Source organism: Labrus mixtus, chromosome 19 (assembly GCF_963584025.1).
Source record: "Labrus mixtus chromosome 19, fLabMix1.1, whole genome shotgun sequence".
Classification (NCBI taxonomy): Eukaryota; Metazoa; Chordata; class Actinopteri; order Labriformes; family Labridae; genus Labrus; species Labrus mixtus.
Window position 1 is genome coordinate 2,778,052 of NC_083630.1, and position 12,581 is coordinate 2,790,632.

Genomic DNA, 12,581 nt, shown 5'->3' on the forward strand with positions numbered 1-12,581 from the left:
AAACAATCAAAAAGAAACGGTCAAACGGTCTTGACGGTCAAACGGTCAAGATGAGGTAAACAGTCTAATCCCCAATAAAAGAGAAGCAACGTTGAAGAAAATACCACAACAGGGCAGTTATAATGTATATGCCGCAGTCTTTAAGCATTCGTGTCATCTGATATCCATGTTTCCTACTTCTTCGGTGCTTTTATTTTGAAGCAGTTGTAGTGTGTATCCGGTCCCGGCTCTTCCTGATGTGCGTAATTGAATCATGCGCAGGCTCACTTCACAGTGACTTGAGTCTGTGTTGTTTGGCAGTGAGAACTTTTGTTGCGCTTTTATAATAAAGAGAAGTTATTGTAGCGGTTGTGATGCTAATGTTAGCTTAGCATCACAACCAGAGCTGCAGCCATGTCTTCAAGTGGGATACACGCGCTCCTCCTCAAACTTCACGAGTCACTTTCAGACGAAGACTCGCGAGCTGCGGCGCTGAAATGTCACGACATAGTGGGTGACCTGGGACAGGAGTGCATGCTAGCCCCGACAGAGAATGATCTTGGTAAGACAAATCAGGAAAAGTGTGTTTATGAGTCCATTCAGATGTTACAGGGACGCGTTGAACCTGCGCCGGACCCCATTCACAAATCTGCATATTTAATGTGAGTGCTGCTTCTGTGATATAAGATCAGTGAATACTGTAAAGGATTGAGTGCTATTAGGACTTTTGGAACTCGATAATTACTTCTTCGTGCTTTAATCATTTAAAAAAACGTGGATAACTTTATTTTTTAGCCAGTTTGCCTCCATCACAACAATCCGCCAAAACTGCATCTTGGTGGGCGGTGACGCTCAATCACAACATGATGTTCAAACCACGCGATAGTCTGCAAGCTGCATCTAATACTTGTTTTACATAAAGATCATAAAGGCGGATACAATGAAACAATATTTAAATCTAAAGCTCAAGAACTGTAGGAATGGTGTGATAATTTAACTTTATTTAAATAAACACAACTTGTGCTCCAATGAAAGGATAAGCACTCAATTATGTCAAACTGATAAGTTACATAACCTACACTGGTCCCTTTTTGACCTAGATAGAGATACATAGGGTATGAAATTGGGAGAGAGAGAGTGAAACGACATTCGGTGAAAGAGCAGCAGGATGGACTTGAACCCGGGCCGCCCGCTCGGAGGACTCCAGCCTCCGTAAATGGGGTGCGATCTAACTGCCAGGCCCTAAGTGCTCCTCCTTCCTGATACCTAAACAATCATTTAATTCCCATGTAACTGTGATTAGTTTGTTTACAGTGTACCTCTAGTGCAGTAGGGACATGAAGTGTGTGTAATCTTCTGTTTTAAAGGTTTACAGGTGCAGAGCTGTTGGCTGTCTTTATTGAATGTTGCTGCAGATTTAAATGTTTTGAGTCTGATGCACACACTCTCCTTCTTAATTGATCTTCATCCTGCAGCTCTTCACACATCCTTACTGTTCTCCAAAGACTGTGGACTGCTCATCTTCCTCAGGAAGTCCCTGACATCCGACGAGGTGCGTTTAAAGGAACATAACGTAGTCAGAGATTTTTAAAGGTTCTCATGTTGACAGAAATGTCTTTTTGTTTTTCCAGCTCCGGGACACCAGAGTCGATATCTTGTGTTTTCTGGAGAAGTTCTTGGACCGAGTCTCGCCGAGAGTCAAAGGATGGGAGAAGACGTACGCCATCGACATCAAAGTGAGAGTTTTACTCTGCAGCTTTTAACATATTTGCATGAGAGTGGGAGAGTCATTTAAAAAGTCTAAATCATATAAATGAGAAGCTTCTTTTTAGAGTGTAGTAACTAAGCTCAGCCGTCATCACGTCTCTGTGCCGTCATATAGATTCTGTGACCACGTAATATCGATGTCCCAGTCTGAGTTCACATTGCTTGAAACGGCCGCCTGAAGAGGGCTACTGTCTAACATTAAATGACTCAGTGACCTCCACTTTGTGATGGAACAGTTCCACAAACAAGGTGAAATGTTTACAGTGTGTTTTATTCTCTCATGCAGGACACGTGCATGGCTGTGTACACCAAGGAAAAAGTAGCCAAATGCAGGACTCCAGTTCTGGAGCTCCTTATCAAGGTCAGTGTCTCTTTAAATCTTCTGTATTTTATTTCACATAAGCCATGTCAAATTCAACAAGACCAAAGGAATGTGTCCGCCGTTGACTCCTTATTTGGGTTTGATTTAGTTGCGAGTGTTTTTTATTTCTTAACAGGTCATTATTTTGTAAATGCTGATCGGACCAAATCGTTCTCTTTCTCTGCAGGTTCTCCAAACCACGAGGGCGTCCACTGTGGCCGCAGACCTTCGAATCTGCGACATGTTCAATAGGTTTTACAGCGAGCTCTGTCAGAAGAGCAAACTCTCAGACTCCGGTGAATCTTCTGCTGCTTTCACACTCCTGAACACTTCGGGCTGAGCTGCATGTGTGAACGCAAACAGACACATTTTTCAGTTTCTCCTGCGGGCCCCCTCAGTAAAGATTCCACATGAAGGGGCGGCTGTGGTTGGTGGAGTCGGTCGTCTCTCAACAGGAGGGTTGGGGGTTCGATTCCTCAGCTCCTGCAGCCACATGTTTTCAGAGTATTCAGAAGACTAGAAGTGAAATATACAAGCTCAAGTCCATTTACCATTTAAGTCAGAGTGAGCTGATGTGAGCAGCGTGGAAATATGAAGCAGAATTCACCGCGAGCGAGTGAGAGGGGGTGGTGGCGTTTATATCCCTGAACCAACACACGACTATAGACCATAGGGATGATCTCCCGCTGTGAGGTGCATGTGTAACTCTGTAAGATCTCTGGGGTAGCCTACCTGACATTTTCTGGAACTTTTCAGGAGTGTGTGTGAAAATGTTTGATTGGTAGAGAAAAAGACATCTTTAGGTCCAAGGCAGTTCTACAGCAGCGTCTTTGTGTGATGCCTGAAACCACTTTTCTGTTTATTCCTGATCATAATGTTTGAATTTAAAACAAGCGGCGGTGAAATGTAATGGTTATTTGTCTCCTTTGCGACAGTTCTGGGGAAGATCTACGAGCTGCTGGGCGTTCTTGCCGAGGTTCACCCGAGCGAGATGGTCAACAACTCTGACAAACTGTACAGAGCTTATCTGGGGGAGCTGAAAGAACAGGTATGTTTACAGGTGCAGCTGAGCTGTGTCCTGATCCTGCAGCCGGATGGAATCAGATCGTCACATTAGTTAAGATGTTGGTTTTTTAAATATCCTTCATGTTGCAGATGACGTCGGCAACAAAAGAACCCAAACTCTTAGTCGTGGCCGGATGTTTGATAGGACTCACCGCTCTGATGGTCAACTTCACCAAGACCATGGAGGAAGGTGTGTTAGTTCTTGAGTTTCCATTTCTGTTTATTTCACATTTACAAGAGGAGCTGAGAACGCACCATGACTCAATCCGTTTGTGTGTTTGACACTCAGATCCGGCGACATCTCGGGATATTTTTCAGTACGCCCTGAAGGCCATCAGTCCCAAGGTAAATGTCATGAACTCAGCTTTACATGGAGGGGTGGTTATAAGAAACAAAATATTTCAGTTTGAGATCGTTCCTATCATTTCTTGATTCTCGTTGTTGTTGCAGGTGGAAATGACCCGCTATGCTGTCACGTTTGGTAAGGACGCCCACTCACACTTCCACAGTGAGAAATATGAAGATTAACACACGGCATTAAAAATACTCCTGTGAATCTTTTTTTTACTTTTTATGTGCAGTAGTTTAATGTTTACTGTGCAGAATAACTTTTCAATACCGAGGCAGTTTGTCACGATTACAGATCGATTACACATCTTAACGTGCATTTTGACATACTTATCATCGTTCACGTTTCATTGCCTGCTGCAGTTTCAGTTCTTTCTTCCTCTTAGTATAACCGACATACCAAACTAGTAATACTATTACCATTCTGGGGCGGCAGCAGCTGAGTTTGTAGGGACTCGGGGTATTTTTTTGATTCAGGCATGTTTGATGTTTTTTTTTTGTGTTACTCTTATTTTGTTGAGTAGTTTTGGATCAATCCGACACTTCAGAGTTTCACTGGAGATTAATAAAGTTCTCTGTTATCTTCGTCCACAGCCGGGCTGCGACTGTTTGCCAAACATGCCTCTCAGTTCAGCGGCTGCCTGATGGATCACTACAGAGCTCTGTTCGAGGTCATGTCCAAGCTCTGCGGACACATCAACGCAGAGATGAAGAAGACCAGTTACTACGCACTCGAGGCCTTCCTCAAACAGGTGAGCGCTGCAAAATGTTTCACAGGAAACACGTTTAAAAAAAAAAAAAAGTGGACTGACGGGCTGGTTGTCAGAATAAATTCTAACATTCATCATGTGATCACTCGGAGGTCGCCGTGCTGGTGGCCGAGAATATCGAGGAGCACAAAAGCAAGTTGAAGTTCTTCATGCAGAAGTTCTGCGGAATCATCAAGACGATGGACTCGACACATAAGGAGCTGTCCATCGCCATACGAGGATACGGATTCTTTGCAGGCGTACGTTCTTTATCCTCATCTGCTTTCATGTGATGTCAAAACCTGCTTATTGCTTTCCCCAGAGTCGAGGATGAGCGGGTAGATTTTGGCTCCTCTACATGCTCCGCTAGATAATCTCACATCTACTCTTTCAGGTTCTGTTGTTGTTTATGAAGGATGTGGACCTCTGGTTACAAAATCACATATTTTCCTCCTGCAGCCGTGTAAGAAAGTGTGCCCTCAGGATGTGGACCTGATGTATACGGAGCTGATTCAGCGCTGTAAGCAGATGTACCTGACAGAGTCTGACGGGGAGGACGACAGCCTCTACCAGCTGCCCAGCTTCCTCGACTCTATCGCCAGTGTCCTCATCCACCTGGACAAGGTTTAAAAAATCACAGTCTGACGTTTGCATTGACGCACTGCACTTGACTTTTAACCTTTAAACCATCCTACAGAAGTTAAAAAAAAAAAAACACACCAGAGTGATCATCTTATTCTGCTCTCAGATCCCAGAGGTGTACACTCCTCTGCTGGAGCGCCTCCTGGTGGTGCAGATCGACAGCTTCCCTCAGCACAGTGAGAGGATGCAGAGTGCGTGCTGCAGGTCCATCCTGAAGGTGCTGGTGGCCATGGCCTCTAAAGGACCCGTTCTGTGGAGTTTCATCAGCTCTGTGGGTACGTGGAGCGATGAGTCAGAACACTGCCTTCAGCGGGTCCTGTTTTTATCAACACCTCTTTGTGTGACGAGGAGTGTATAGATTCAATAACGTGACAGCTCGGTGTGTTACCACATGCTGCTGCTGATTGGCTGTTACTTTTGTCTTTCAGTGCACCAGGGCTTGATTCGTGTCTGTTCCAAACCCATCGTGATGTCCGAGGTCAGAAGCTCTTTCTCAGATGTTCTCATATCTAAATACAAACACATGTGCACATTTACTCAGCTGTTTGTATGCAATTCATTTAGCCGGTCTCGATTTGTATGTCCGTCTCCTCTCAGGACAAAGACGGCGCTTCCTCCGAGTCCTCACAAGTCCGAGCTGGAAAGTGGAAAGTTCCCTCGAGTCAGAACTACCTGGCTCTGTTTAAAAACCTCCTGGACTGCGATCGGCTGAAGGTGCAGCTCAATTCTTTTCCTCTTATATTGTTGTGTATGTAAAGCGTCAGCAGCTTCTACTAACTTCAGCAGGTTTGATTCATGAAGAGAGCGATATATGATTTAGTATTCCTCCCCTCAAAGACACACGATACCTGGGCGGCCTGCCCAGTTATCGCCTGTGTGGGAAACACTGAAGACCATACCTCTGTCTCTGACTCTGTCTCTGTCTCCTCTGACTCTGTCTCTGACTCTGTCTCTGTTTCCTATGTGTCCTCTGTCTCCTCTGTCTCTGTTTCCTCTGTCTCCTCTGTCTCTGTCTCTGACTCTGTCTCTGTTTCCTCTGTCTCTGACTCTATCTCTGTTTCCTCTGCCTCCTCTGTCTCTGTCTCTGACTCTCTCTGTTTCCTCTGCCTCCTCTGTCTCTGACTCTGTCTCTGTCTCCTCTGTCTCTGATTCTGTCTCCTTTGTCTCAGTCTCTGTTTCCTCTGACTCTGTCTCTGTTTCCTCTGTCTCTGTCTCCTCTGTCTCTGTTTCCTCTGTCTCCTCTGGCTCTGTTTCCTCTGTCTCCTCTGTCTCCTCTGTCACCTGTCTCTGTCTCTGTTTCCTCTGTCTCTGACTCTGACTCTGTCTCTGTCTCTTCTGTCTCTGTTTCCTCTGTCTCTGTTTCCTCTGACTCTGTCTCCTTTGTCTCTGTCTATGTCTCTGTCTCCTCTGTCTCTGTTTCTGTTTGCTCTGTCTCTGTTTCCTCTGTCTCCTCTGTCTCTGACTCTGTCTCCTTTAGGGGGTGGCAGTAGCTCAGTCTGTAGGGACTTGGGTTGGGAACTGGAGGGTCGCCGGCTCAAGTCCCGGTGCGGACCAAATCCCGAAGTTGGTCTGGTAGCTCGAGAGGTGCCAGATCACTTCCTGAGCATTGCCGAAGTGCCCTTGAGCAAGGCACTGATCCTCCCCCCCACCATCAGCCCAGGATCACCCGCTGTGGGCAGCTCCGTCACTCTGAGACCTCTCCATTAGTGCATGTCCATAGGATCCTGTTTGTGCATGTGTGTATTTCAGCCTATGTGTGTGTTGCATGACTTACAGAGTGTAAAAACAGAATTTCAATAAAGTAAATCTTAATCTTAATCTTTCTTTGTCTCGGTCTCTGTTTCCTCTGTAGGATTCAGGATTTTTGGACGGAGCTTTTGAAAGTCAGAACGCCGCCCTCGTGTCTTTGAGTCGTCTCCTCTATGATGAGTTGGTGAAATCGATCCTCCGAATCGTGGAGAAGTTGGATTTATCCGTGCAGAAAGTGGCATCAGGAGAGGAGGTGAAGGGAGACATATTTACCTTGTTAGGAAACAGTTTTGGGTGACTTGAAATGTTCCCTTGAAACATAATTAAGATTTCTGTCAGTTGAATAAAAGAATCCGTTTGCACCTTTCTGCTCTTCTTTCAGGCTCCTGATGATGCTCATGTCCTGCCCTCCTCCGACCCCACAGCTCACCTGCTGCCCAACAAGATCAAAGACTTCACCGCCTTTATCAACCTGGTCGACTTCTGCAGGTAACGGAGACAGAACACAATCCAACTTTCAGAGAGGGGGCGTGGTCAGACACAGCTCATTTACATATTTAAAGGTACAGTCACAGAAACAGCCTGTTCTGAGCAGGGCTGAAATAGAGGGGTTTATAGACATGATCAAATGGATCAAAGTGGATTTAAAACAAGAAACTTCACACACATGTTTTTAGGAGCTCTGAGACTTATTTACACTGAAGAAGAGGAGGAGAATATGTGACCTTTAAAGTTCATTTGTGCTTATTTCCGTTTGACCTTATTTTTTCATCAATATCACAACCAGGGAGGTCGGTCACATTTAAAGGTCTTCAAAAAATTTTCATTTAACTCCTAGCCGCCTGCAGACACCCTGATTCTTGTTGTTTCTCCGCAGCGAGCTGTTGCTGAATAACCACGTGGAGTATTTTCAGTCGTGGGTTTATCCTCTGAGCCACGAGCTCATCCTCCACTCCATCAGAAACCCACTCGTCAGTGGATTTTACAAACTGCTCTCTGTCAACATGAAAATATCAAAAAGAATCAAATACTACCAGGTAATATTTCCTTTACTGCAGAATGTGAATGTTTTCCATCCTGTTGTGCGCTCTTCTATTTTATACATAAAGTTTTTAAGTCAAATAAAAAACCTTCTCTTGAACAGGGAGTTGGCCTGAAGAGCTCTTCGTCCCCTCACAGTGACTCGGTGAAGAGTGCCAGTTTTGCCCTCTTCTCTAAGTTTGGAAAAGAGGTAACGTCTCTTTACAGTATTTCTTTAAGGGATGTAAACGTTGCAGGTCGTTTGAGTGACCTTTTATTTCCCCTCCAGGTGTGCGTCAGGATGAAGCAGTACAAAGACGAGCTGCTCGCCTCCTGCCTCACGTTCGTCCTCTCACTGCATCACAACATCATTGCCCTCGACATCAAGGCGTACTGTCCCGCTCTGGAGGTGGGCTGTTTTTAAATGTGTCACTTTGTGAATGTGATAGTGTTGTAGTCAAGACCACACTAACCAAGACCAAGACGTACCTGAGACCAGAATGCTCCGAGAGAGACAAGATCAAGACAGAGCGAGTCAAGACCAAGACCAAGGCCGGGCGAGACTTAGACAAGACCAAGACAGTAGGGATCGAGACCAAGACAAGACCAAGACAGAGCGAGTCAAGACCAAGACAGTAGGGATCGAGACCAAGACAAGACCAAGACAGAGCGAGTCAAGACCAAGACAGTAAGGGGTTGAGACCGAGTCAAGACCAAGACCAAGGCAGGGTGAGACTTAGACAAGACCAAGACCAAGACAGAGCGAGTCAAGACCAAGACAGTAAGGGGTTGAGACCGAGTCAAGACCAAGACCAAGGCAGGGTGAGACTTAGACAAGACCAAGACCAAGACAGAGCGAGTCGAGACCAAGACAGTAAGGGGTCGAGACCGAGTCAAGACTAAGGCAGGGTGAGACTTAGACAAGACCAAGACAGTAAGGGATCGAGACCAAGACAAGACAGGGTGAGACTTAGACAAGACCAAGGCAGTAAGGGATCGAGACCGAGTCGAGACCAAGGCCAGACGAGACTTAGACAAGACCAAGACCAAGGCAGACAAGACAAGACCAAGACAGAGCGAGTCAAAGTCATGCTAGTTTTACCAAGCCTGCCTTTAATTCTGATGGAGTCTTTACTCAGCAGCCTCTACCATCAGTGTGTGAATGTGTATGAATGGATGAGTTAATACTGATGGACTCTTTACTCAGCAGCCTCTACCATCAGTGTGTGAATGTGTATGAATGGATGAGTTAATACTGATGGACTCTTTACTCAGCAGCCTCTACCATCAGTGTGTGAATGTGTATGAATGGATGAGTTAATACTGATGGACTCTTTACACAGCAGCCTCTACCATCAGTGTGTGAATGTGTATGAATGGACGAGTTGATACTGATGGACTCTTTACTGAGCAGCCTCTACCATCAGTGTGTGAATGTGTATGAATGGATGAGTTAATACTGATGGACTCTTTACTCAGCAGCCTCTACCATCAGTGTGTGAATGTGTATGAATGGATGAGTCAATACTGATGGACTCTTTACTCAGTGTATGTGTGTGTATGTGTGTGTGTATGTGTGTGTGTGTGTGTGTGTGTGTGTGTGTGTGTGTGTGTGTGTGTGTGTGTGTGTGTGTGTGTGTGTGTGTGTGTGTGTGTGTGTGTGTGTGTGTGTGTGTGTGTGTGTGTGTGTGTGTGTGTGTGTGTGTGTGTGTGTGTGTGTGTGTGTGTGTGTGTGTGTGTGTGTGTGTGTGTGTGTGTGTGTGTGTGTGTGTGTGTGTGTGTGTGTGTGTGTGTGTGTGTGTGTGTGTGTGTAAAATGTAGGCGGCTCTGAAGATGGGTCTGAGTCACGTTCCTTTAGCAAGCGTCGCCCTCGATGCTCTTGAAGACTGGTCCTCGCACATCGCCCCGGAGACCATGCAGCCCTGCTACTCCAACATCCTCCCTCTGCTGGACGGGTACCTGAAGACCACCTCCAGCGACAGTAAGACCCAAAGCATTTACCCCCACGTTAGTTAGTCCACAGAGACATCAGAAGACTAACATGGATCTCTGTATGTTGCAGACAAAGAGGACAGTAACTGGGAGGTGATGTCTTCAGTGTCTTCAAGAACTGAACGAGGTTACAGCCGCGTGATGACGAGGCTGCTGAAGAAATCCAACCAGCTCACCGTGGTACTTAAAAGCTCTCTCTGTGATTTCACATGTTCTCTTTCAGCATTAACGATGTCAGTCTCGGACACCTAATAGGAAGCTTTGCGAGATGTGTAGCTCAAAAACCTTTTTAGCATAAAGCTTCTAATAACAGCCCCTCCCCCTTTACTCGCCTGTAGCTGCATGTTTTGGACAAATGAAGGCCTCTCTGTATTCGTGGCAAAAGAGTTAGTGGATCAAAAATAAGGAGAAAAAACAAAGATGAACTTCAACATGTGTCCAAGAAAACGCAGAATGATGCTCGCATGTGTGCAGGATGTGAAGCAGGCTTTGCTTTCCTGATTCTGTACTCGGTTAAATATTTACATGCACGAGATGTGTTTGAAAAATAGTTTAAGGACTCGTCTAGAGTTGATGCCTATCCCAAATGAAGGCATCATCATCTCATAGACTGCAGGAAATTAAAGTGTTAATAGTGTGGTACTCTGCTGTTTCAGAAGTGCCACTCTTCAGCTCTCTGTTGCTTCATTCATTCATCCCTTCTTTTTATCTTCATTCTGTGTTTACAGCCTGTGATGTGATGTCATCCCATTCTCCCTCAATTTTATTTTTTTCTCTCCTGGTTGATTTTAAACTAATTCTCCTTCATTGTACTGAACTGCCTCTCCATACCTGCTTGTTGAATCTTATTCCTGTTATTTGCATTTTTACAATTTTGCCCTCTCTGTTGATCTCTGTTCTGTTATCGTGTTGATGTATTTGCTTTGTCTGTCACAGCACTTTGTAAACATTTGTTTTATAAATATATATTTTTATATATATTATATAAATAAAGCTATTATTATTATTATGTGCCACGGCATGTGTCGGGCACCGCTTTCCATCTTGGCGCTATTGCATGATTTTGCAGTTTGGCCTTCAGGGCCACCGTAGAAAAGCTTTGTGTTGGAGCTCACTGATGTCTTCTGCGTGCATGTAGGAGGAGGCTCCTCTGGTGGCGGTGAGGCTCCGGGTGGTGAAGTTACTCGGCCACCTGGGGGGAAAGCTGAACAGGAACCTTGTGACAGGTGAGGCTCCACATCACTCTCTGCTTTAACACATGACTCTGTGTAAAGAGGTTTTCTCTGTGTTTGGTGACCCTCTTTTTATTTCACCTGCAGTGGTGTCATCGGAGGAGATGATGAAGAAGTTTGTGGCCTGGGACTCTGAGAAGAGGCTCAGCTTTGCAGTGCCGTTCGCTGATATGAAACCGGTCATCTACCTCGACCCGTTCCTGCCTCGAATCAGCGAGCTGGCTCTGTCCACCAGCGACAGGCAGACCAAAGTAAGTCCTCTCACATCAGAGAGTTCCCACCATCACAAACTAAACGTCTACATGACTACAGCTCCCTCAGCCTGCTTGAAACCCGGTCTGTCCTGTGTCTTGCTGCAGGTCGCCGCCTGTGAGTTGCTGCACAGTCTGGTGGTCTACATGGTGGGAAAAAGTGCTCAGATGGTCGAAGGGACGAATACTTTACCTCCGATGTACAAACTGCACAAGAAGCTGTTTCCTGTCCTGCTGCGTCTGGCCTGTGATGTGGATCAGGTACGATGTGACACCAGACATGATTCAAGAGAGGGAGAGACATTAACAGGAAACAGACAGAAGGGGGGGGAGGTTCATGTTTTCTCGATGATGTTCTTCTACTGGGCTGTTTAACGCGATTCTTTTGAACTAGATAATTCCAAGATGACGGATCAGATAAATGACCAGACACAGAAATCAAATCTTCATCCATTCATTAGGGAGTTTAACAGATTCTCTAGTAGGGCTTTCACACCTGCAGAAAACTCCTGAAAAACTGATGTTTCAGGAGCTCCATGTGTGAACACAAACAGCCGAATATTTCTCTCAGACTTCATGATGTCTACTTTAATGAATTCTTCACCAGGTGACCCGTCAGCTCTTTGAGCCGCTGGTCATGCAGCTGATCCACTGGTTCACAAACAACAAGAAGTTTGAGAGTCAGGATACAGTGGCTGTCCTGGAGGCCATCATGGTGAGTGTTTCTCCTCTATGAGGGACTCTGCAGGTGACCCCTCTGCTTCCTCATCTGACACCTGAACCCCCTCCTCTCTCAGGACGGCGTGGTTGACCCCATTGACAGCACTCTCAGAGACTTCTGTGGCCGCTGCATCGAGGAGTTTGTCAAATGGTCGATCAAACAAACGACCCCGAAGCAGCAGGAGAAGAGCCCGACGAACATGAAGTCTTTGTTTAAACGGATCTACAGCTTGGCGCTTCACCCCAATGGCTTCAAAAGACTCGGCGCGGCGTTAGCCTTCAACAGTATCTACAGACTATTCAGGTACACAGCTCGTCTCTCTGTGTGGACTCTTCACTTTCCTCTCTTTGTTGTCTCGTATTTATGCTCTTATCTTAACTCCTTTTACGTTTTAACTTGGTCATTTTTTATCTTACTTACTTTGTCTATTTATGTTTTATATGTATATATACTTTTTATTTTCATTAATATTATTAATATTATTGGTTTTTTTTATCCTTTAACCACTTGTTTCTATTTCTTTTACTTCTCTTACCTTCTTATTGCTGTTATCTTTTTATTTGCTTTTAGCTCTTTTAGTTTCTTACATCTTTTTAAATCTTTGCTCCTCTTGGTCTCAACTCGTGTTGTTGGGTTCTTGTGTTGCCTGGGTTCTTATGATGGTTCTTATGATGGTTCCTGTGTTGCCTGGGTTCTTATGATGGT

General features: G+C 45.3%; 1 protein-coding gene across 2 annotated transcripts in view; it reads left to right on the plus strand.

The window, feature by feature from the left end:
• Positions 1–289: 289 nt before the first annotated feature.
• prkdc (protein kinase, DNA-activated, catalytic subunit) overlaps positions 290–12,581 on the plus strand; it is a 44,232-nt gene continuing 31,940 nt past the window's right edge. For both annotated transcript variants that reach the window (XM_061064856.1, XM_061064857.1), the window contains exons 1-27: positions 290–541; positions 1,455–1,531; positions 1,611–1,715; positions 2,033–2,107; positions 2,295–2,403; positions 3,043–3,155; positions 3,263–3,362; positions 3,462–3,517; positions 3,623–3,653; positions 4,115–4,272; positions 4,383–4,529; positions 4,729–4,893; positions 5,018–5,186; positions 5,340–5,389; positions 5,509–5,625; positions 6,764–6,913; positions 7,043–7,149; positions 7,538–7,697; positions 7,805–7,891; positions 7,970–8,089; positions 9,502–9,661; positions 9,743–9,852; positions 10,811–10,898; positions 10,992–11,155; positions 11,264–11,416; positions 11,763–11,870; positions 11,953–12,179. In XM_061064856.1, coding sequence (XP_060920839.1) covers positions 394–541; positions 1,455–1,531; positions 1,611–1,715; positions 2,033–2,107; positions 2,295–2,403; positions 3,043–3,155; positions 3,263–3,362; positions 3,462–3,517; positions 3,623–3,653; positions 4,115–4,272; positions 4,383–4,529; positions 4,729–4,893; positions 5,018–5,186; positions 5,340–5,389; positions 5,509–5,625; positions 6,764–6,913; positions 7,043–7,149; positions 7,538–7,697; positions 7,805–7,891; positions 7,970–8,089; positions 9,502–9,661; positions 9,743–9,852; positions 10,811–10,898; positions 10,992–11,155; positions 11,264–11,416; positions 11,763–11,870; positions 11,953–12,179 — 3,254 coding nt within the window. In that variant the 5' untranslated portion in view covers positions 290–393. The remainder of the gene's footprint in view (positions 542–1,454; positions 1,532–1,610; positions 1,716–2,032; positions 2,108–2,294; positions 2,404–3,042; positions 3,156–3,262; positions 3,363–3,461; positions 3,518–3,622; positions 3,654–4,114; positions 4,273–4,382; positions 4,530–4,728; positions 4,894–5,017; positions 5,187–5,339; positions 5,390–5,508; positions 5,626–6,763; positions 6,914–7,042; positions 7,150–7,537; positions 7,698–7,804; positions 7,892–7,969; positions 8,090–9,501; positions 9,662–9,742; positions 9,853–10,810; positions 10,899–10,991; positions 11,156–11,263; positions 11,417–11,762; positions 11,871–11,952; positions 12,180–12,581) is intronic.